Source organism: Diadema setosum, chromosome 2, assembly GCF_964275005.1.
Source record: "Diadema setosum chromosome 2, eeDiaSeto1, whole genome shotgun sequence".
Classification (NCBI taxonomy): domain Eukaryota; kingdom Metazoa; phylum Echinodermata; class Echinoidea; order Diadematoida; family Diadematidae; genus Diadema; species Diadema setosum.
The window spans coordinates 6,960,733-6,987,068 of record NC_092686.1 but is presented as its reverse complement, the minus strand read 5'-3'; the positions used below and the strand labels follow the sequence as shown (position 1 = coordinate 6,987,068).

Sequence of the window (26,336 nt, the reverse complement as noted above, 5' to 3'; positions counted from 1 at the left end):
TGCGTGTTATGAGGAATAAAGAGACTTTATCATTGGTTGCAGAGAATTACACAAAAAACTTTCCTTTCATGCAACTCTGAAAGTAGGGGCATTTTATGCTTCAAAGTGCATTTATACGCACTTCACAAATACAAACAAAGGAAAGAATACCTGGTATTCTGGCAATGTGTTTGTGAGTAGTGATGTAACCAAGACACAAATAGACAACTCATTTGACATCATCCATGGCATGCAGGTTAACCCATTTTATAACACATCAGAATCCTTTTAATGACTTTACAGAGTACACATCAGCTTACAGTAAGTGATGGGTTAAAGAGCTTCACTGACAGGCAAATGATCTTTTCCCAACCTCTAACGAATTTGCTCTAGTGTGCATCTGTGTTCCTCTTATTTCACCATCGTAAGAACTTTGCTTTGCTCAAAATGACATTCCCTGTGAGACAAAGTTCCCTTGTAGATCAAATTGAAATGCATTTGATCATCATTTGATCTGTTTTGTATCTTCACAATTTGTGCACACACGGTGTGTGTAGCTCAGCAGATTGCAAGCACATAATTCCTCTTGTAGCCAAGTACTAAATTCGACCATATAGCATTGATTTCATGTGTGTCTATCTGTTATGGATTACCATTGTCTTTCTCTTAGCTCAGTTCATCTAAATTGGAAAAGAAATGTCAATGTTTTCATTGACAGAGTAATCAAAATTAATTACTCTTTCAGTGTTCATCTGATGCAAGATTTATGATAATGTCTGGGCAATTCAAGATTTGTCTTTCTGTACGTGCCTCACCAGTGTAAAATATGATCTGATGGCCTGGCATGCATGTTAATTGAAAAAAAAAAAGAATATTCATGGCTTCAGTGAGTGTGCGACATTTGTTATATGAAAGGATACCGAAAGTGCCTACAGAAAAAAAAAAAAATTTTGATCAGATGACCAATGGGCATTTGATCAAAGGATTTTGAACTAGGATTTTACCAGGAGATGTTGATTTTATGCAATTTTTTTATCAGAACATTTTCTGAGTATTCCAAAGGGAGCCAATGCTCTAGTGTGTTTGTGCAGAAGAAGAGAAAAAGTACTAAGAGAATATATTTGTGATCTTCAACCTTTTATCAAGATTTATTGTAGATATGCAACAATATGACATGTATTGACATTCTGTGGAACAGCCTATATGTATTTGCATGTTCTCTAATTTGATACACTTGTATCTATAACAGCGTAAATCCGTTCCCTAATTTGTTGGTCGGAGAAAGGGACATTGACAATATTGCAAGCAAAAATCGAGGCACATTTTTTCACCTGCATTGTAGGTTAAAAATATGTCCTTACCAGGTGTTGATAATTTGTTGTTTTTCAGAGAATTTTCAACTGCTTTGCTGCATCTGGATATGAAAGAGAGACTGATTATTTCTGTATATTAACATGTGTTGTCAGTTTGGAAGATGGAGGGCATAAGTGCCACATGAAGTCTTAGGCATTAATAGCCTTCTGCATCTCATCTGATGGTATTGATGCTAGTGATATTGTTTTTGTGTGATGATAGATGTCAGAGATTCATGTGCAGGCATCTTGGATGTGACTATGAATTCTAATTCATGGTCAACTTAAAAAAAAAAAATATATATATATATATTTTTCATTCTTCATATCCCTCCGATGTGCAAGACAACGTTACATTCATATTTACAAACCATTTAGAGATTACAATGCCTTGGTACTTTTTCATTAATTATTCTCACCCATATGTGTGACTCTAATGGTGCCATCTTGATGAAGGAAAAAACAAAAACACAAAAAAAATACTGGTACAGCTTGCAGGATTGTATATGCAGGGACAGTGTGCCAGTATTTTCAAATTCTTCTATATATGAGCAAAATCTTTTCTAGCCCCTCTATTGTGTGTGCATGTCTCTGACATATATCAGAAGTGAGATTCTCCTGTGTTACCGTGGTAGTGCTCTCAATCCGCTGGCCGGAAAAACAAAAAATCCAACTAAAACGGAATGTAGATACAATGCGTAAAATGTGAGGCAAAAGACACGTGGATAACATGACAACTTTCTCTCTCATTTTTGTCTCCTACCTCATTAAACAGAAGGAGGTTATAGCTTGCTCAGGGGGCAGATCCAGGAATTCCTCAAAGGGGAGATGCCTTTACAAAATGAAGGGGGGTGCACGTGCCCCTCTCATTATTTCTTTTTATTTCTTTTGTTTTAGCACAAATATAAAGAGGGAGTGCGCCCCCTCTGGATCCCCCACTGGCTTGCTGGTTGACACATTATATTTTGGAGAGGTAGAGGAAGACAACAGATTATTGTTAAATCCATGTATGCTGGAGTGGCATTACTCTTTTCTAACGAGAGAGGAAGAGAAGTTTAATGGCTTGGCATTTTAAGCAGGCATTAGGGCCTGGTCATTTTAGCTCTCAGTCTCACTATAGATGTTTAACATGGGCATAAAAGTGCACTTTGTGACCACATTTATATTTTTGTCAGTGGTAATATGGCAATAAAATGAGTTTATATGTACTTTGCACACATTACAGCTCTTCTGTAAGAGAGATTTGTTATTTGTTATTGAGTTCGGTGTCCTGTTGTTTCGAGATGAAAATGTTTAATGAACTGTAGAAACTGACCATAAAGATGGTCACTCAGCTTATGAACTGTAGTTACTGACCATAAAGATGGTCACTCAGTTTTCAGCAGTCTGGTGGTCTCCAGGATTTTTGTTGCTGTTTTTTACAGCTCATGTGTGATCAGTCATCGGAAATTTATGAAATCAAAATATCCCTCAGTGTGTGTCTGTGTGTTAAAGGTGTTTGTGCAGTCAATTTGTCTGCAATGTGGTGTGTCTGTGAAAACGTGAGAGATTTGAAATTCTTGCTGTTGTTAATAGAAGATTTTTTTTTTCTGATTTAATGTGCAGTTCTGTTTGCGCCATTTTCAAGTCTGCTTTGATAAACAGACCAAATTCAGACAAAAAGAATGACAAAAGTTTTATCAAAACCATACTTCACGAAACATGGAATTTCTAAGTTTCCTCTGTTTTTATGAATCAGTGATATCAGTCATTATGCACATAATGTTCAAGTTGGCAGAGTGATGACACACACCTCACAAGGTTCCTGTTGAATTACACACAAATTAATGTGAAATGTCCTCTCTTTTTTTGTCACAAGAAAAAAAAAATATGAACAAGCTTGTGGTTGTTATGGTAATCTAGCACTGATAAAAAAAGAGAAGAAGTTGCAGTAGCAAAAAACGGTTTGCTAAATCTTCCACTCCACAAAAACATGATTTTGATGATATATTTGTGCACAAACCAATATGAGACTTTCAAGGCAATGGCATTATCTCTTCTTTTAATATTTGTGTGTTTTTTTTTTAAGCATGTGAAAGTTTAGATTTCTATAAGCTCCTATTTGATAACAGATTTTGATGAAAAGAAAGAGAGAGGGAAAGTGATTGACAGAGAGAATATCTGCTAAGACAAGAAGAGAGAGGGGGAAAGAGGGAGGTGGACAGGAAGAGGGATGAAAGGGGATGGAGGTGGAGGGAACAAATCATAAAGCTATAACAAAGCGACAACAAAACCCTTTCGCCGTAGTCGCCGTAGTACCCTTTCCGGAGTATTTATAGGATAACTTTTACAAAGGGCAAGAAATTATGATTTAAACTGACGAACTTGCCCATGTTCTTCTTGCTTCAGGCGTCAATTGCATGTGGCTTCTACGTGTACATAAATCTTTATTTCTAAAAAGGAATCGTCATCGTTCATATTTTTTAAAGAAATATAAAGGATATCGTATTCAACAGACAGTTTATATAGCCACTTCGCAACTAAGGCGTCCTATCTTGTACATACGTCTAAATGATGGAATAACGTCAATAACAAAATCAATTTAATGACAAATCGGCTGACTTTCAGGTATATTATCTTATCATGTTATCCTAAAAGAACATAAGTCGTTCCTGAAACGTGAATCGAAACAATCTGAGACAGAGTAATATCTATGACCAGAGATGTGACGGTAATATATTTTTAAAACTTATTTTGGCAGTTGCACTAGACATTCCAGGCAAGATATTGAAGAGTTGGTTTAGAACTCAGTATTTTGCCCTATAGATATTGAGTTGAGACTCACAACCCCAGTCTGATGTGCTATTATTACATCCGTACTTCTCTGTTTCTCCAGTGTTTTTTCTTATATTCCTTTTTATTCTCAATTTCAAGGATAAAATATATACTCGAGTTCCTTTTCCATTTTCACAGATGATGTAAGAGAGCGTCGGAAACGTCTCTAACGAAGCATTGTGTGCCAGATCTGTTTTCAACCCGAAGCACGCCGGTAAACTATAACGACCGTGTATATCGTCTATCGATCCGATCTTTTGTCAAAAGCGAGTGATTTGGGCGATTAGAATGACGGTTCCATAATAAGAATGATCGATTGCCGTTCGACGAACAATGTCCCCGCTATCTGTGAATGAGCGAGTGGCAGCTACGATTGGTACCATGGCAACGACATTGTTGACATCGCTCAGCGGCAGCTCCGAGCTACTTTTTTTTTTTTTTTTCTCCGCAGGTCAATGCCGATCGAAGTGGGAGCTAGTCTACAGCAGCTGCTTTCTGTATGCGTTTTTCAATCTTTTCCTTTCTCCAAAATGACACGAAATCATAACGACAGTGATATTTGACGCCAAATCTATCACAGCACATTGAGATGTTCAAATGACCTCACGATCAAGAACAAATGTGACAGATTCACGCAGTACGGTGATTCTCTAGCAACATATAGACTCCCATAGAGACTACATTACCTCGGTTGAGGGATGTTCCTAATACGCCCACCTTGTCACACACCCACCCTGGTGTTGTATTGCCCATTCATTCGCAGGTTGAGGGTTGGAGAACAGTGGGACCAACAAAAAGGTGTTCGGTGGTAAATAAACGAGCGGCGTGCAGAACAACCACAACTCAGGTCAAATACAAACTTTCTAAGTTCTAAGACTGGTCATTTGCCCTTGTTCTTGTCCTTGCCGGAGCAAACGCCGCTGCATCTTTGACCAGGAGACACACCAAGTTTCTGAAGACGCCACAACTGAAGGATGAAACTGATTTGAAATCTTGGGAAGACGTCGGATATTGCTTCCGTCAAAACTACCGTCTGCAAAGGATATACCAAGGTACGCGCTTAGCATAATGTTATACATTTTGTCATGTATATTCATCGTTAGAAATCATCGTTGTTCACCTGTGTTTTGGAATAAGTTTGACTTTTAAAAGTATACTCTGTGTAGTATCGATAGATGCTGTCTGTTTGTTGTTGTTTTTTTGTTTCTTAAAATGGGATTGCGTTCGACATCAGTTTACGATTTACTATTATTTCAAACCCAATTCCTAATATATGTAAACTACAATGTAGGTAGTTATAAAAATCAAAGAGTGCATTTATATGATATAATGTAACGCAGTATGACCTACTGCGTAGTTTGGCGTGATTTTTTTTTAAGTTCACAGAATTCAAATGTGATTTGTATTTTTGTTTGTTGTAATCAGAATAGTCTTCTCACCTGGCGACTAATGTTACCTCCAAGTTTGTTTTGTGTCATAGTCAACATAAGCATAATGCAGTCTCGACAGCAAGCCAGGTTGCGCATGGAAAATGTGCTAACAGCAAAGATTATTCAAACTGATAGGGCGAAATTGCTACCTGGCTGGGCAGGATTGCTAGAAGTATGGATATGGTTAAAACGTTCGAGATGAAGTTACATATTATTGATTTGCATAAAGCCTCTCTGATGTCCAAGGGCAGGGAAGAGAGAAATAAATCGGATTGCCCAGAAGATAAAAATAAAGTGAGGGAGGGGGGAGGGGGAGGAGGGGAGAAGAGGAATCTGATATGTCTGACAGTGATTTATATACCCTGAATTCATTACGAATATTTCTATATGTGTATGTTTCGTTTAATGGAACTTGTGGACGTGGTAAGTTATCGATCTGTAATGGATACTAAATATCTTTAATACATTGACAAGATGATTGGCACTGACAACTGCTGCAGTCACACTGTCATTGTCAGTATTCAAATGATTACCTCATGATTGACTGAACGAATCACGATGTTTTCAATAATTCGGTATGTTTTTCATTTCAATTTACCATTTTGAGACTCAGGCGTATGGAGTATTCTGATTCTGTTTGTCCGGAAACATTTGGGTGTTCTCGCATTCTTCACATATGATATCAAGATGTTGATCCATATCGAAGTGTCAACCTAATGTTGAATTGCTTAATTTGTCTACAATTGAAGTATACATGGGCCCTACATGTGGCCTATTTCCGAATTGATTTATATCTCTGCTACCTCGCTCGGCGTATCCAAGGAGCCATGGAAACATCATATCAAAGAAAACTTTTTTTTTTTTTTTTTTGCGTGTTCATGGAAGCAAAACACATAATTCTTTAACACTCCTCAGGCGTGGCGTGTAACTAGCATGCCAAAGTAACACGGACTACACGTCTACTTGCATCGTGTGGAACAAGTAGGGACGACCTGGCACATCCATTTAGAGTCTACAATGTATAGGTCCCGTTTACCTTTGCCTGGCGAAAAAAAGTACAAAACGTACAATGTAATATATTTTGATCATTAATGTTTAAGTATAAGGCGACTCGTTCTAAAGTGCATGGTACTAAACATTGTATGAGAGATTGAATTCATAGCGCGGTGCTGTATTCTTTTGCTTCGGTGAAAGACAGTTTGCGTTGAGTAAAGTGAAATGATATGAAAATGATACATAAAGAAACGGCACAGAAACGTCTACCACATCATTATTATACCCACTCCTCAAACATCAAAACGAATCCCAATAAAGTTCTAGTGGACGTATAAGTGATCCGTTGACTATGAATTAGTGTGCACGAGTATGGTAGTGATGGTGGTGGTAGTGGGGGAGGGGTGATTTGTAGAAGAATTGTCAGTCCATTTCCCAGTTATTCTTCTCAGACAATGCATGAACTATTTGCGTAGCTGTTATCATGTCGTAATTATGTCAGACATGTCAGAGCGAGCAAGTATGTGTGAACGTGAATACAAGTTTGAATTTCTGGAAATGACTCTGCAATGCCCTTGCACTGATTGTTGAATATTTCGGGTCGAAGTCTACGCTTTATTCCCCTATGACTAGCATAGAATATCTGAATGCAGGTCTTGATCTCTGAAAGTCATGCGATAATCGTACGGCTAGAACTGAAATATATACACAACGGTAAACGCAACAATTATCAACATCAGTATTTTGATGCATTATGAATAATGAACATTGTCAGAACTGTTGATTGCCTCCCTGCAAATCTGTGCATGCATGGTCAAAAAGAAGCTGTCGTAGACGATTGCGGCCCAACTGAGGAAATCCGCTTAGCAAAGTGCCTTTCATCCACGAAGGACAAGGGGACAAAATACGTTTGAAGTTCTTTCAGCCGTGAATAGACCTTAATCTCAGCTTCCATTTTAAGTGTTTTGAAGTAATTCTCCACAGACGAGATGATGTATAGGCCTACTCATGCACTCTATTCAGTGACTTATGGAAGCCAAAGCATAATTGTTTTACACCGATATTTTAAATTTGAAATTTGATTAAGGAATGCAAATGTGTCACAGTCCTTAACTATTGCATATCGTATAGCTGTAGGCCTGTAGCGTAATCTGTAACAACTACTACAATGCATGTAATAGTAATTGACCACAATATAGAACCATGGACCAAGCTCCACGACAGCAGTATATTTTCTCTTAGTTTTGACCAACAAAGATTTCGTTGCCGAAATGCAATCAACTAACCGTGTTTACAGAACTCTTGACAGAATGCACACTGCACCAAAGTATACTTATGTTATGCGTTGAGAGGTTTGTTTATATAGTGAAGACAAAGATAGAGGATGAAATCTCAGGATGAACAAGTCGCGTCTTTATTTCATCTGTGTTCGCGCGGAACGAATTTGATGTGATATAACTTTTAACGGAAATTCCAAGCTTGACATTATACTACCGCAGTCATAAACAGTGTATAAAAACGTACAGTTTTGTAATTCTAGAATCATCGGGTTGTTTTTGTTTTTGTTTTTGTTTTTTTTGGTCCTATACGCACATGACCTCAAACTAACTGCTCTCATCCGCACATAATATTTGCGTGTCTTCACCCTTCCCTCCGATGCAGCCATTTGAGGAAGGCTCCAAATCAAGGTTGCCCATCAGGCAATTTAATGAGAATATTGTCGTGCGAGTTTCACCCCAGCCATGGCATCGGTGTCCAGTTTGGCCGCAATAATTAGCTCTTGTAATACTGGAACACTGTAATAATGGCACTGCACTGTGCGTCAGTGTAATATGGTTTCAGCGAATCTGTTTTAGCGACCTCCCATGCATAAAGACGGGTCTCGGTGAGTTCTGTTTGTGTCGGTGGTAGCCATAGCAAAGTGCGATATGTCAATATTTGCGAGCATTTTAGCTTCATAAATATCAAATCGTGGTAGCGTTAACGACGGGGTAGTTGAAGTTGTCATCCATGCAGTATATTCTGGTCTACGTTTACGACTAATGCTATATTGGTCTGCTTATTTCACATCATCTCATTTACTTTGGTGCATTTTTGGTCGTTTTTGTGAGAGAAATGTGGTAAATATGAATATGGCTCAGGATTGCTATATTCAAACTCTGCCAGGTGTGTTCATCCACGGGCAAGGAGTATTATATACTCAAAACGTCTTTTTTACCCAAATGGAAATGTGGGTAACTCGGAACGCTGGGTTAATGATAATGGCATGCCCGAGCCTTGGGTATAAACACCCTGGATAAAGAAGATTATTTTCTATATTATCGGCGTAGTGATTGTCATTGTAATAATATTGTAATGATGTTATGATTTTATTTTCATTCTTACTGTTACTACTATTATCATCATTTTGATCATTGTCAAGATGATGATGATCATCATCCTCGTCGTCATCATCGTCATTGTTTTCATCATCATTACAATTAATTTGCTAAATCCACATGCCTTTGACCGAGAAAAGTTGATTGTGTCGCAGAGTGAAATGAAAGACACGATTCTTTTCAGATATCTTTACAAGTCGGTTTAAGTCTATTACTTTGGAATCAAGAGTGCTATCAAACTAGCGTTGTGGCTCTTTTTCAAACAACAGCTGAAGAATGCTGAAATGAAGCCCTAATATAACTGCTTGGCATCAGAATTTGTTTCTTCACAAACTTTTCGTCCTCACTACTTCTCTTTCTGACTGTATTGATAATGAGTAAATAATTATCTCCTTTTAGAATCACTTGTTACCGTCCGGCCAGTTATTGGATCCACAAGCGACATTTTTCCCAGGCCAAGATAAATCTTGTTTCCCCATGCCAAAATATTGACCGCATTAATGATTAACGAAAATACACCCGTCTTGGGGAACATTCATTATCTGTTTTGTCATGCATTTACTGATAATCAAACACTCTGAGGGATGATACTTATCTATTAGATTGTATTCCAGCGGAGAAAAGATCGATAGACCCGGATGCACTTTATCCAGCTGCGCTTAGTATAGGTGTCGTCAAGCATTGCGTTGCGGAGTGAAATGGATATAGCCATAGTATAGAGCTGGTGCTAAAATGCGACCTACGTGATATTGTACTAACTCTGCCTTCTCTACGTCATAAATGCGGAACTACATGTATACTAAAATCTTTATGTGATATATTATCTGTCAATAGCACATGGGGCAGTTCTCAGGAAATGAATCATATTGTTGAGAGACTAAATAGTAAGGAAGCCAGTGAAGTGTGAATATGAAAAAATATGAAAACATCTGTAGAAAGACATCTAAAGCGACATCTTGTAAGAACCTCAAGATTTTTAATCTTAGCTTCGAAGAAGAAAATGTCACGTATTTGTTTTTGTCTAAAATGACATTGATTTGTCGTGCTGATTAAGTGTCAATTATGGAAATTCGACGTAACGTAAATCGTAATGTATAATATTATAATGATCATCATAATTGTGTTATTGGTAATGATGATTATGATGATAGCAATAATGATGATGACGATAATAAGAACAATATAAATAATCATAATATTGATAATGAAGAAGAAGAAGAAGAAGAAGAAGGAGAAGAAAAATAATCATTATAAAAACTATATCATGGATGCTCTTTACCAGCAGACCCTGCAAGCATTCCCAAGTATTGCTAGGTACTCATTTCACCTGCATGGGTCAAGAGGGACATAATGATACTATATGGAATTTATGTGTGACATCGTATGCATGTGTATTTGCTATAATGTGTGCTGTATGTATACATGAGTAATTAATTCTGTGTATATCTTTGGGTGAGGGTTTTCTGTAAATACAAATTTATTTACTGTATTCTGAAATAGCGTTCATTACATTCTGCTTCGTCATTTCCATCATTAATCGTATAGTTTATTGAATATTCTTTTGTATTGTCTCTTATTTTCAACAATGGCATATTGCAGGAAAAGACGTTAAAGCCCAGTCAATGAAGTATTCAAAACAATTTATTATTTTCGTCGATTTCTCATTCTGACAGAGAGCTAATTCCGAACGCGAGATGGCGTCAAGCCAGAATCCTGACGAAGTGTTGCCGTATGTGGCTCGGGTAAATTCGCAGCTTAGCGACGAGGTCCGAAAGCTTCAAGAAGGAACATGCAAGAAGCTCTACAAACAGACGAGAAGTTTTATCGACGCGCTCATGCGATCGCCCAACGGTCAGAACACAACTTACGGACCCAGCATCTGTACCATATCAGAGGTAAAGTTTCAAAAAGCTCTGAAAAGGTTTACTGAATACGAACACTAGGCAAATATGATTTTTTTTAACACACTAATTAGAGCTCGGTGTCACACAGAAAATGGCTCGGTTTAGTTACTAGCATTTAATGAGTTTTGATCAACATGTAATACAAATCGACAGAAAACTGTTGATGGTCAGTGAATAGATTGTCGTCCCCGAAGTCAAATTAGAGACCTGTAATATTAATGATAATGTTAGGAGCTGAAAAAAAAAAGATAAAACAGATATTCTTAGGACTTTGGTGTTTGCAATGAGATCGAGATACACCTATATGTACACCCGGGATACGACTATTTTTCCTTCCCGCTGTGGAAAGAACAATATGACAACCTTTCATGGCTGTCTTGTGATTCCAAAACATGTTACACGGGCTTCTTGTATATAATTATGCGATCTTAGAGACACAAGGATGATAAAATCATTGAAGTTTGTAACCTTCCAGGCACGCATGCGCCAACGAGAAGAACCTTAGTCGTCTCAGATTCGGTATCTAGTGGCCGGACGTCTTGGTTTTCATAAGATTTATAGTGCAGTTATCTGATACACTTCGCTGAATGATATTCTTGTTTGCGTGACATGAGGAAAAGAAGCCATAATCTAATGCCTTCTCCGTTTTGTTTCTAGGTCCGCGACTGCTTCGAGCACTCGAAGCAGCTCGACGGAGACCGCCCCACCCACTTCACCCACGTGCTGGAGCTCTTTATTACGTCTATCGAGACTCTACAGCGACTGTGCAGCGAGATGCATACCTGCATCGGCGAGACGGTCATGGCCCTGACGCAGCACGAGTGCCAGCGAGCGTCGGCCGAGAAGATCCGAAATGCCCTCGAGTTCTGCCGAGAGCACCTGAATGAGGACACGAACTTCATCGAGCTCTCGGCGAAATCGACAATCGAGAAGTTTCGCGGGCTCAACACGGGGGAGGTGGCCAACTGGGGGGCCGTGCTCAATCTTATACCCGTCATCGTCAACAAGTGTCAGGAAATAGCAGACGCGGTGAGAGAAATTTACTTGGGTTTGTTTTAAAATTATCATGATATCTGTCGCCCATACAGAATCAGGCAGGTATATCGATGTATCTTCTTCAAGCTCTGTCAGTTTTGCTAAGTCTTTTTCTTTGATTTCTATGATTTGCAATGCACGGATTATTTTTTCTCTCTGAAAATTATTGGTTCATCCAAATAAGATTTGGTCTTGCACTGGTTTGCCCCGTGAATTTGGTAATTCGTGCACATGAAGCACGATGTAATGGTATAGGTGGAAATGATACAATGTTTACTGAAGTTTTTGTTTTCATAATCATTAAGATGAAACGATCAATGAACATCAGTTTATTTACTCTGCAAACTGAAGGAAAACTGCTCTACGAATGTCGTCACACCCGGGTCGTCACATTTCTGAGCTGACAGCAAGCCGTTGACAAACGCCCTCTATTGTCTCTTTTCCCTTCCTTTTTCGTGACCGCCGAGTTTAGCGTGCGATTGCGACCCGACGCCTCGGGCAGACGTTGCTATGGCTACCCGTGCCGGCGTCAGTGGAGCGCGCGACCCCAGAGTGAACAATACAAAAGCGTTGCGGACTCGCCCGCTTGTCGTCCCATACACAATGTGTGAAAAGGGTTTGGGTAGAGATTGTGTTGACAAACTCATACTGTTAGTACACAGCAGGCCCGTTGGTTGGCTTTTCTTCTTACAACCTATCATCGGTTGTCATACTGTGGAAAACTGCGTTATCCTTGCCGAAAGCAGAGCCAGTTTTTGGAGTCTGACAGGTAAATTTCTGCCCCTGTGCTCGATGTTTGCGGCGTGCATCTAGCCTTTCCTTACTCAATTTTGTTTGAAGACTTGTTGATTTTGTGTAAGCAGAGTACGATCGACTGCTCACGTAATTTGAATGCACAAAATACTCGTCGTGTCACCTGCTTGAATTAGACTGGTGTTTTGAGCAAACACAATCATTATCATAATTATCACACTGTTGTTATTTGCACGTCACTGCTCTAGCGCCTGCAATACCTGTTCTTGCATGATACGAAAGTTTGGTGCCTTTTCCCAGTTATTTGTACTAATGTTCACATTATGACCATTGATCCTACATGTACTGCGATAGAATGGTTGATAAGCAGACTGTTGAGTTATAAAGGTGGGAATGTTGGAAAAACTCTATTACGTTGTTCTCGTTGGTGATAATGTGTTCGATGACATCAGTAATATATTACTAATAAGTATAATGTTTCGTCAGTCCTGGAACCAGAATTCGTACCTTAGCACAAAATACTTGTCTATTACGCAGGTTCATTCTTTTGCTAATGACAATTACTGTACACCAGTTTGCAAACATAATTATTCAATTTTTATGCATGCATTTGAGGTATGGTTCTCCATGACAACCTAAAGGCATGCCCGACGTTTGCCCGATGTAGCAATGTAAACTGGATTCCAATAATTGAAAAGTGTTTTTGTATTGTTTTGTTTTGTTGTATTATTATCATTTTTAAGCTAGATGTTTACACTTAAATTTACGTCAGAACAGGAAAAGGGCATTAATTCGAATGGGTTACTACCCCAGTCTATTAACGCGGAATGCTTGAGAAAAATTTAATCTTCGACTTAACACAATGAATTATGAAATAAGGTTGACTTTCGTCAAATTGTACGAAAATCTATATGACTGGAGTCATGCTTCATGGTCATCTGTAGGGGGGCATTTCATGAAGGAACTTGTCGGATAAAATGTCCGACAAGTCAATTATATCCGACAAGTTCAGATAAATCAGCCAATCAGACTAAAGAATTTCTCAAAACTTGTCGGATATAATCGACTTGTCAGATATTTTATCCGACAAGTTCCTTCATGAAATGCCCCCTGATCTCGTGTTGAATGATCGCAGTTAGCCTACATGGTATTCCGGTCTCGTGAAAGGAAGCCTCGTGTTATATTTTCGTGTTATTGTCTTTCTCTGGTTTCCTCCTTGTACCAACATACAATGTATCTATGTATATATGTATATATGTATGTATGTAATGTATATGTGTTTTATGTAAATGATATATATATATATATATATATATATATATATATATATATATATATATATATATATATATATATATATTATAGTGAAAACTTTGAGCAAAGAAAATGGGTTTTCATCGGGATGCGAAACCGAGACCTCCGGATTACTATATATACAGTGTATATAATTATATAACTGTCTATATACTTATGTCTGCATGTTTTCGTCTACTTGATGAACTAAAATGTTTGTTTGTTGAGTCAGTCTTCTCTTGTGACGTATTATACAAATTATTGTCTTTCGTGTGCAGACGGCAGATTGGACGTCAGTCACGTTATCACAGAGGAACGTCATTTTCCGCGAATCTAAAAGCAAGGACGCCACCAAGCCAAGAAGCGCCTCCAGACAGAGCGGACGGAATTCAGCCACCGGGATGAACGGGACTCCAACGCAGAGGGCGGGCCAGCAGGCTGGACAGGGTCAGACGCGGAAGCCAAGGAAAACCTACGGTAAGTCCAGTTCTGAGTTCGTCTTAATCCAAGTATGACTCCCTGGTTCGTGCACATCATCACTATTATCATTTATCCTCAACCCCACTCCACGTGAGGTGAGGGCACATAAGTTATTGCTGATCCGATTCCTTGGTGAATCCCAATTTTCAGTGTATTGAATTCCTTTTGTTGAGATAAAACGGTGAATATGTGAATGGTCGAAAGATATCAACGATCATCATGAGTGCGTCATATACGGTTTTAAACAATTAGGCCGCTGACACTACGTTGCGAATATAATCCTATATGAACGTGAAGCTTAATTCGATCTACATTAATCTGGTGTATCAGTGGTTAATATGAATCAGCACTGCTTTTTTTTTTATCTCGGTTGAAATTCATTGAGCACAGAGAGGTCGCAGATTTTGTAGACCTTCAACTCTGAACAGTTAATTTGTGAAAGAGTAAATATGCTGAACGATGATATAATTTATGAAAAAAAAAGTTGAAGAAATGATTCATGTACATGGTATGATCATGAAATTATTGTTACGGTTCACGTTTTTGGACCTAGTGGACTGCCTTTATCAACATAATGATCTCTCGTTTTGTTCTCAAATCAATAGTTTAAAGAGCATAGTAGGCCCAAGGGGCAGTTTACATGTCTTGTCATATATGTCTTGTGTGTGATGTTGTCTCTCTTCAGCTGACAAAGTTGATGAGCGCAACAAGGGACGCATTTCTCTGTTAGAGCGCCCTCCTTGGAAGCCGTCATCCAACCCGCCCCATAATCTCTACCCTCAACTGCACATTCACCTCGGGGATCCAACGCAGCATGTTTAGGAAACGGGGTTGGTGCTTCGAGCGGCGGCAGCAGCGGCTGGCCTATCTCTCGTGTGAGGTGCTCCCCACAGCGGGGGACTCCATAATACACATCGCTCCCACCGCATAGAATTCGGGTCGTCACGGCATAGGAATAACACATCAAACTTTTCATCTAGGGCGTACGGCCCGAAAGCATGTAAATCATTGTACTAATTTCTGGCACACTTTAATTCCGTAGGGTAAAGCGTCCCCAATAATTCATGTTCGAATTCTCTGTTGTGGAGTGTAGGAGATTTTTCAGGTCGCGTTTAACGTTTGTTGATGGAGAATCCGTGCCTTGACGCCTTCCTGCTTTACGGTTTCAGGCACTGTTCCAATAATCAAGTGCTTCTCGTTTGGGGCAAAACTACGCCACTTTCTCTCCGGCAACCTTCGTCAATTGCACACTCATGAAGAGAACTCTGCAAAGCATCGATTTCTCAATCAGCGACAGAGTGATATGCCTGGAATGCTCTCTTGTTAAGTTACTCAGCCTGTCGCCCGGCAGATGTTGACATTCTTGTGAAAACTTTCCGCGCCCCCACTCCGACGATTTGTGTGGGCTTCATAATATAGTTTGTAAAGCTAGATTAAAGAATTGCACCAAAGTTTACAGTCTTTGAATCTCGATTTTCGTTTACACTGGATACAACGTGTATCACAACATCCAACCATGAGACCATCGTCAACATCTGCAGTCGTATATTATGTTGTTATATTATAATTATGTGATGTCATATCTGCTGCTATTTATTGATTCATCATCGGGTGGTTCATAAAATGACATTTTACGTTGGCGTTAGGTAATCAGCCAATAAAGAATGTACTGGATGTTTATATATCGACAAATGAAATGTTTGAAATTGCCACATTTAGCTGAATTCCTTTCGCGTTGTTCATAACAATGTTGTTTCATAATCATCAAATGATATGTCTGTTAGAAATGGTAGACTTCATCAAGCGCATTGAAGGGTAGTTCGATGCTCTGCGTTTTTGGTTGCGATTTAGCTGTGATTAGTGAGAGTTGTCCTTTACAAAGTACGCCTTCTTAGGAGGCTGGACACGCTCTCCTTTAGGATCAATACATTCAGAAAACAAGTGCAGTTGCTGAATGATGAAACCGCACTATGTAGTCTTCTTTTTTAAAGATCTTTGAGCGGAGTTTGAGCAGAAAACCCCCTTCCAAATTTCAAGAGTGACGGAAAACAAGTTGTTTCACTGAGATATCAGTATGAAGCAAGAAAGACATTTTGCTTTTGTTCAGTTTAAAAGAAATACATGTCCTTCCTTTTTTATCTGTACGTTTTAACACGTTTGTCTTTGGAGAGTTTTTGAGGCGTAAGACTTTCACGTCAGCAATGCAACAGCGCCACCTGCGGGTTACTAGTAATTGGTGCTGTCTTTTACAGCCCAGAGAGTCTGTCAAATCCTGAAGGATTTTGCATTTCATCGCTTTATCCCACGGCCCCGCTGTCGGCATTGTTTTTGATCACCTTTTCACAACTGATTCGCCGGGACACAGGTGTCGTGTGTTTGCTTTAATAAAGGGCGAGGCGTAAAGGTGGGATCGATGGAATTGCCATCACATTCAGGTCCAATCAAGGCTATCGGTTATCTCGCTCGGAAAGTGTGCGAGGGAAAATTAATTCTCTGCAGCGCAGGTGGTAATCATTTAATTCCGTGTCTCTCATCTTCACTTGACATGAAAGGTAGAAGACACCTTATGTCTAGCTAATCATATTTGTATTAGTTCAGGCGCTGGATAACTGTATTCTGCCTGGACAATGGATTGGAGAAACAAGACAAAAACGTACATGTATAGTGATGCATATATCGTGTTGACTAATATGGAGTCGACACGGTCTAGAAAATGACATGGTGACATTTAACAGCGTTGTATGCCAGTTTTGAATGACAGGGTGGAGTGTGTTATTCAATGCCTAATCTCATAAGGAATTGATATTAACTCTTAATGTCACGGTGTCATTAAGTTAATTGGAACATGTTTAAGGGAAAATATATTGAATTCGTTCTCATTACGTTGTTATGATGGCTGAGGAGATGCCATTATCAACTGCGTGTTTGCACGACCGAGTTTTTACGACAGAATTGATGTAAGTGTATTAACAACAAACCCGCTTGTGTGACGACAGTTCATGTCGTTCTTTTATTCTTTAACCCAATTTGACTCGCAGGCCGTTGGAGACTAACAAAAAGAACTTGACAAGAATGATTATTCTTGCCTAGCCTACTTTATTCTCTAAGACGGTGATACAGACATAGATTTAAAAGAAAAAATAATTCCTCTTATATTTGCATTTTAATCCCTGCGATCGGAAACACCTAATCGGAAATTCCAGCATATTCCCTAACACAATGAAAAGCGCGTCGAAAAGCTCAGAGGAAATTAATAAATCGATGTACGGCGCAGGTGTAGAGAATTTCCCATCGTGTTGATATCATGAGCCTTTATGGCGTGTTCAGGCTGTGGCGTGAATTTTGTTACCTACCATACCATGGGGCGGAAGTGTAATGGTCTGCACAAGCCACGTAGCTTTGAAAATGTGAAGTTACTTGTATATGCGATGATACACCTAACTCAGAGTAAGGTTGGAAGTATGTACAATCTGTAGCTCGTTAACCCCATGAACGGTACATCACTGACGAAAGTCTCGGAATCACAGAACTTTGTGAACAATGTCCCGGCTTCTGGAATTAAGAAGCGCATGATGTACTCATTCACGAGCGCGTTTACACATTTGACGTGAAAATCGAAATATGGTCCTCTCGGCTGACAAGCTCAAGAATGTTATTGACGTAACGATCTCTCCCTATGACTCATATGTGAAGCATGGCAAGTAGTTTAGCTTGAAACTTAATAGGATAGAGCTTTTTATCACGGAATCATGTACACTGTGTTTTGAAAAATGTTCTTCTCTTGAAGATAGCTGCCGTCTAGAGCCTCGCACGCTTTCTTCTGTCAAAGATTTCCTTCTTTCATTGTCACTTGCAAAATAGAATTGTGACGCTGTTTCAAGAATACTAGCACTTGATATTCTTGTTATCAGTTCAAAGGTTATTGACAACGTGATTGTTCGGAATAATATTCTATATGCTAGTGGAACAGTTTGAATTGTCTGCTTAGAATTTGGTGACATTGTATGCCGCGCTATTCTTTTTTTTATTTTGTTGTACACTGTCATCTTACACTCTTTCGTTATTGATCTTTTATATTGCAATAGTGACTCCTTGGTGCCTTGTGGTATGTCCTATACAGATAATGAAAATATATAAATAAAAAGGAAAAAACATATGAGATTCGAGCATGATGTGATACATGAGTGCTGACGTCTAAATCGAGTATTATGTGTATGTATGGATGTTTGTGTTTACAATTTAATGCGTTTGTTGATATGGTCCCCGCTTTGGTCTCTCTGTTTGTATAGTGGTTTTCCCGCCCATTTTCGTTACCTCTTTATAGTTTATTCTTAATTTTCAAATCATTTTTTTTTCCGGAGAAATTTACAGCGTGCAAATCTTAGGTTTAAGTTTGTCAAATTGCCACTCATAATTTTCGCGTTTTGTAAATCAACTTTAAAAATGAAGCATTCAAAATGTCAAACTCGTCAACTGTCATATATACGTCTCTGCCGCTTGTCTCTACGAATCAGGAACAATGTGGGATCAAATTCGTCTTTTTCTTTTCAAACAAATTCATTATTTTCTCATTTAATTTCGTGAAATGTTATATTATGGGCCTTTATTTTGCGGGAAAACAGATCTTTAACTATTTCTTAGTGTCGGTCAAGTGGCTATAAGTGTAAGTGAGTTCTGTGAAAGGAAATTTGTGTTCTTATGTATATGATTAAACGATGCAAATGTGAGTAAACGAGTCGGGTTGAAGCTATTACAGCATTGTAGGGCATATTTGGGAGACTATTTTCGAATGAAACTTTGACAAAAAGGAATGAATGCCAATAGACCAAATCGATTTTGCTGTATCGTGCTCAGCTACTGTGACCGACGAATTCGACTTGCACTACGAAAACCGGTGACAAAGCACGGAATGGAATGATAATATTTCAAATTGATCGTTAAGGGACGAAAATGAGACCAAGTCTTGGCATATGCCAGAGTGTCCGAGACGAAATTGAAAACGATTCATCAAACACTGCATGAATCAATGACGAAAATGGGAGGGGAAAATTTTATTTTTGAAGGAAGATTCTGACTTCGTTCCCCAAAGCGCGACACAAAACAAAACAAAACACATCAAGCACGCCAACAGTATGAACAAAAGAGAATATACTAGTAAGTCAAACACTTTTCGTATATTTCTCTCGAAAATTAGTGACGCACTTATATGAAAACATGGACACGAGATTGGAATAAAACGAAATTTCATATACGAACGAACAGCTTGATACAAACTCTTTAAATACATGTATATCACGCATTGCTTCCATTACCACGGGTGACACAATGTTTCACAGAGAGATCGCGTGGTGTGAAATTATAATACGATTATACTTCGCCAGTGTGCGTCTGCCAGCCGTAGAATGCAACAGTAATTTTAAGCAAAATTAACAAAGATTATTTAAAAAAATCAGGTTAAAAAGCTAAGAAACTAGACATTTTCAATGCCGATGGATTTATGAAACTGTTACACTTTGTTCATATACGATTATGTGACGATGGTTTTAATGCTTGTTTTCTCTTAAATAAAAAAAAAACAACAACTCTGTTACACGTTTAAACTCCGACATGTCGTGACATATAAGGTCCACGTAATGTATTCATGTTCATGTACATAAAGTTGTATACGCTGAATTGCTCCATTTTTTTTCATGAACGAATTATTTCAAACCTTGACATCAAGACTAGTCTTTGATTACGGTCTCAAGCAAAACATACAATCATGTCTGCTACGAATGTGTAAAAGTATACTGTGAGCGTTCGGCTACGGTGAATTAAACTGAATAGCCAATCACATAATTCACACAGAGTAACGAAACTTCTTCAAATATTTCTGCGAGTCCTAATGTCTTTAAATATTACAATACTTGTTATGAAATTTTAACATTTGCGGATCTCAGGAAAATTCAATTCACATGTGAATGATAATCTGTGGGACGGAAGCGTTCCTTTTCTTCTATTGTAGAAAAGATAACTTCTGTATATACACCGTCAATTCTGATAATGTTACAAGATTATTATGACTGTATTCATTATTTTTCGAAATTCCTGTTCTGGATAACATGATCAGGGAAATTAATTCCTTTACATCTGTATAATAATAGTGTATGAACACATATTGCAATATACACTATACATTTTCGAACGGGACTTAGGACGGACGATCCTGTGTAGCTTGCTTTCAAGCTTCCGTTAATCCTTATACTGCCTGCCATCATGTAAAAATGGAATCATGATTCAAGTGATTCGATTCATTTCAAATCAGCTCAACACAAATCAACATTCGACCAAAAAAAAAAAAAAAAAAATGATCCATGCAACAATGTGCAATGAAGTGCGTGGTATCGCAGGAAATTGGATCTCCAGTTTTTATTTCCGGAGTACATCAAAAGGAGACAAGGGTAATATGAGAAATCGAGATAGGAACTGTGTGAGGGTGCGATTTTTTTTTTTCATGTAAGAGAAATAAGAGATATGAGGAGAGGTTCTTGGTATCGCAAAATTAAAGAAAGAGAGGGAGAGGGAGAAGAGAGAGAGAGAAAGAAAGAAAGAGAGAAAGAATAAGAGAGAGAGGGAGAGGAGAGAGAGATAGATGCTAGGCGGAGAGAAAAGGAGGAGGAAGAGGAGGGTGTAACCACAGGATGAGGGGAAGGAGATATGTTGCTTGGAAGACAGATAAGGAAATGACGATATACCTCTTTCCTACACGTTGTCGTAGATACGGACAAGAAATTAGCATTACTGAAGTTTGTTGGTCTGTGTGTTGCATCGTGTTTTACTTCCGACGAAATAATGCACATTCATGATAATGACAAGCGGGGAAGGCTGAATTTCTTACAACATTAGTACAAAATATCCAAATGAAAAGACCGTGTGTACAGATTGCAGATCGATGCATTATCAAGTCGAGAAATTAGGTTGTGGTGCAAATCGATCTTCGGTGTCACGCTGGCAGTAGGTTGGGATATGACGAATTATGCAATAAAGTAACCTAATCATTATACGGGTACTATTAACCTTTCCGATATAACCTATATCTATGTGAGGAAGTCATCAGTTGTCTGTGCGCTTCACATCATTTTGGTGGCAAGAATTGCTAAACCATACTTCCGGAGTTTTTGGGATGTCTATTTCTTTTAACCGTTCGTCCCACCATTTACATATCCTTCATAAAACATTCAAACATCACATTCATCACTCAGAGTGATCGCACGGTAAAGACAACGTCTTCAACATCTCTACATCTACATAGAGAGCGTTGAATGTTAGAAAAGCCCTTAAAATCTTTGTCATGGTATGCAAAATAAATCTCAACTTCTGAACTAATGTCACAGCTAAGTATACAACCGTTGAGTGAAAAAGCGAGAGAATTCCACTGGTTACACTGTTTTCTGCTCAGAGTATTACATATGCATCACTTCACCATTTCTTCTTATGTGTAACTCATAACTTGGCACAGTGTACGCCGTTCGTTGTAGGGCAAATTCCAATGTGATGCGCCATATCTACACGATCGGTGGTAACATGGAACTTTGTGAACATAAAATTTGCGTTCGTCTCGGATCACTAACGATTATTCCTCTCGCAAAGGAATCATCGGGACTACTCGATTATCAAAGCAAAACCCCATCGAATTTCCATTTTCCTTTTGCCGTCTATATGTGCGTGTGTGTGTGTGTGTATGTTTATCTCTTTTCTCCTCAGGCTTATACCGTTCGTCGACGGGAAGAGAAAACATCTGCCAATGCCTTCATAAGCTTGACAAAAGATCGATAGTCCAAAATAGAGGGAGAAATCAATTTCGAAATAAGCAAACGAAATGAAATTCTGTCGTGCAGTCATAATGTGGTGTGTCCTGAGAAGAGGGCGTGTTGGTGTTGTTGTACCAATTTATTATGATACCTATACGTCCAGAGTGGAACATAAGAGTTATTCCTATCATTTTATCATATCACACGTTCTCTTATTTCCCGCTGGTGATTACACTATCGGGAAACCATGCACACCCTTGTGCAGATGTGGGCTATATGCAGCGTTATCACTGCAGCTGTAAGCATGCCATGTCTCCGTAAGCGCTTACACGTCCCCCATGATTCAACGATCAGTTAATATACCTAATGTGGACGGATATAGTCTCTCTGGCGAGAAATATATCAGTATGCTTCATATTGTATCACATATTTGATATATGTTCCTCATGGTGTATATAACAATCAGTTTATCTTATAAGGTGGATGCGTATGCTTCTCTGGCAAGAAATATATCAATATGTTTATCATCATATCATGAATATATGATTACATTTGAGTCGCATCAGTAGTTTTCACTGACAACATGGGATTTACTTTCCAATTAAAAAAACACCCTTAAGTACATACACTCTGATGGAAGCAAGCATACGAACTACTGAGACATACTTGTAATTTATCAAATGAGATAACAAGGAAAAAAGTAGTTCGTCTACATCTTGTTTCACGTGCGTTTTTACGGGTTACAGGAGTGTCATCATTTTTCTCTTCGATTGTGCTTTTTTGTGCTAATACATAATGACCACTGAAATTGGCGTCAACGTGGATGTGTCTTTGAAAAAAATTTCAAAGCCTTTAGCGATGAGTTTCTCACCACTTCATTTTCAAACAATACCAGAGACACTGGAAGCATGTAGAACCATTTTCCGATTTGAAAACCTTGAAAACATTGCCTGTACAGGACCGGATGTAAGTGAGTGATGTTGGTGGTTCAACTGGCTTATCCGGTGATGTCATAATATGTTATGCGTCTTGATTGTCATAGATGTACCACCTAGAATGCGTTTACTTCGAGAGATACACAGAAGTGAGAAGGCTCTCTCAAGAATATGACAATGTAGAGACATGCACTGCAAAACGATGTCTGGAACTTTTTTACCGTCCTGCTAAAGATGTGTGATTTCGTTATGAATGAACTCGACACATTACACTCTTCAATTGCCATCCTTCTTAATCATGTTAACGCTTGCATTATCCCTTGCTATCCGCGAGTGAAGATGAAAACATATTAATGAAATCACTTTCATTGCCATTTCGTCACAATATTGACAGTGTTCTGCATTTACAGTGACAAAATGTCATATTTTCCGGCTTTGTGTTAGTGAGCATCGACAAAACAATCCTTTGTTTCTTACGTAGCCTTTTACGTTGTTTTCTTTATGCAAAATAAAGTTTACATTGACTTCTTGCCATATTATACTGTATGACTGTACTCTTCTTAGGTGGATTAGTATGCAATACAGCAATGAGCATGCTAACCAAAGTGGCACTATGTGTTCCGGATAAGAGATCTTTGTTCCATCAATCACTATGGACGTCACTATGAAAACAAACTACAAATATTAATTAAACAGACATTAGGCTCCTGTTAAATCAAAACATCGAAACACATACGTGAAACATCTAAAGACATCATATCCACTGATTATTGTGTTCAAATACACCTGAAATGACATCAACCGAATTTTGTTTTCACAAAAAAAAAGAAGAGTAAATGAAAGTGAAGAGACATGATAGAATTCTTTCTTTAGTGGTGGTAATAGTTTGGTGAAGTATACACACAGATGTGACTACAGCTTTATCAATGTTCTTTCCCTCGCTTAGTACTCTTACTTTCGAATAACGAAGTGATAGTATGATCAGATGATCTGGTCAGCATCATTCTTGTTTTCAGACAATCTCGTGCCGGAGGTAAGCTAAGGTCACTGGTTCTGTGGTCATCTCTCTCTCAGTCAAAAGGCGGAGTAGTTGCATACACTTTTCTTTACAATCACTGACAAGGCGCCTTACCGACTGACGAACATATCAATTTCGAATTTGAACTTGTGTACAATCACGGGGTAAATGAGGATGACAGACAACGGAATGTGTTAAGGTACGTCGCTCTCCATAGGAGCTTATATGCGACATACGTGACGATGCACGCATTCTTAGTGCCCAAATTGGCCATTGAGTAATTGACAAATCGTCTGAGTGTAAAAATGTTTGTAGTGCAGCCACCAGATCAATGATAATAAAACCAATGTAAAAAGTCTTGTACTCGTTCTTCACCTTTACATATACACTATAGTAAACTCCGCTCTAGATTGTTAACAAAAACACTTTCGGTCACGTCATGAAAAGTGTTCGGTGTGCTGCGAATATGTTTCAATTAATAATGACTACAGCAAATCGCAGTGTACATCGCTCATTCCCTTGCGGGTATGGCAGCGTTGATCTATTTGAGGATGCGCTCTACGCCAAACATTTGCCTGTGTCGGCTCCGTTCCTCTCCAGTTTCTTGGCCTTGCAGTAGAGCTGCACAACGTAGAGGGCGGTGCTCACAGCGACTGCCGACAAGGACAGCCCGACAATCAATTGTATGGCGAGCGCCGACGCGTATGTTGTGCATATCATCTGAAAATCTTTGACCTTGCTCATTTTCTGCTCCTTGAACGCCCTGGGTGACGTGCAAGTCATTCTATCCTTGGCGTCATACCAGGGGTAAAATTCCTGATCTATGCTTGTAATCGCTTCGCACATGTACCGTATCTTGCAGTCGCAGTGCCAGGGGTTACCGTAAAGTGTGATCTCCTGCAAGAGAGGGGTGTACTTAAAGAACATGCGTGGCAGAGTGGTGAGACTGTTGTTGTCGAGTTGAACGAGTCTCATGTTGGTCCCAGCGAAGGCATCCGTACTGATAAAGCTGATGTCGTTGTTGCTGAACGCGAGAAAGGTGAGCCGCGACATGTTGGTGAATGTCGACTGAATCGTTGTCAACATATTATCGCGGAAATCGATGAGTTGTAGGTAATGGTTGTCCATGAATAGATCCAACACCAAGTCACTTATGGTGTTCCCCCTTATGTATATCTCACGCAAGTAATATACATCTTTAAACGTTTCATTCGTCAATTCGGAAAAATTATTATAATTCAAATACAATACTTGAACACTCGTATACGCGAAGGTCCACATGAAAATCTTCTGCAGTCGATTATAACTTAGCTCAACTTCTATAATTCCTGACGCATTGTAAAAGGACAACTGTTCAATGAGGGATATCTTGTTATAAGTGAGAATCAATTCAAGTGGTGATAACCTGCCGTAGAAACAGTAATTCGTTATGTTTGCAATACCGTTGTAACTTAAATCTAGCCTCTGAAGGCTTGGCATATCTCTTACCGGATCGCAGGGAATACTCCTCAACCCATTGTGCGCAATGAATAGATGCTGCAGATTAGGGTAGAGTACTGATCTTCCCTGGGGTAAGATGTGGGACGATTGAGAGTAGTTCCAGATGGCACGATTCATTTGTAATGTCCACAGACTTTGCAGGTTGTCCATCCAGTGTGGAGACAGTTCCTCAATCTTGTTGTGTGATAGGTACAAGTCTTCCAGTCGCGTCAGGTGTCTGAACGTGCCGTCGTGGATGGCGCTGATGGTATTGTAGCTGAGATTCAACGTCCGTAAATTGACCAGCGTGTCGAAGAAGCCTGGCGGCAGCGTCGAAATGATATTCCGGCTCAGATCCAAATTGCGGAGCTTCGTAAGATTCTTCACATTGACCACCTCCAGAAAACGGATGGCATTGTTGCTCAGAACGAGGTCCTTCAGCAGACTCAACCCGGAGACAGCGCGGGGAATTCGGCTGAGGTAGTTGTCGCTGAAATTGAAGCGCCTCACTTTTGGCGCCATCAGGAAGGCGCTGTCCTCTAACTCGCGGATGTTGCTACGCACGATCTCCACCTTGCGCAGATTGGCCAGGTTTGTGAAGGAGAGGGCACTGATCACAGTGATGTTCTGATCCGCCATGGTGAAGGCCCGGATGTCAGTAGGCAGGCCCATTGGCACGGATGCGTGCGACGCCGTGCCATCC

General features: G+C 39.2%; 2 protein-coding genes across 2 annotated transcripts; one reads left to right on the top strand and one right to left on the bottom strand.

Moving 5' to 3' along the window:
• The first annotated feature begins 10,623 nt into the window (after nucleotides 1-10,623).
• Nucleotides 10,624-18,522, top strand: LOC140239306 (uncharacterized). Its single transcript, XM_072319182.1, has 4 exons — nucleotides 10,624-10,841; nucleotides 11,508-11,879; nucleotides 14,210-14,408; nucleotides 15,097-18,522. The coding sequence occupies exons 1-4, from the start codon at nucleotides 10,641-10,643 to the stop codon at nucleotides 15,231-15,233; spliced, it is 909 nt and encodes a 302-aa protein (XP_072175283.1). The 5' UTR covers nucleotides 10,624-10,640; the 3' UTR covers nucleotides 15,234-18,522.
• Nucleotides 18,523-24,712: 6,190 nt separating this feature from the next.
• Nucleotides 24,713-25,282, bottom strand: LOC140239295 (leucine-rich repeat neuronal protein 3-like). Its single transcript, XM_072319175.1, has one exon. The coding sequence runs from the start codon at nucleotides 25,280-25,282 to the stop codon at nucleotides 24,713-24,715; it is 570 nt and encodes a 189-aa protein (XP_072175276.1).
• Between the last annotated feature and the right edge of the window lie 1,054 nt (nucleotides 25,283-26,336).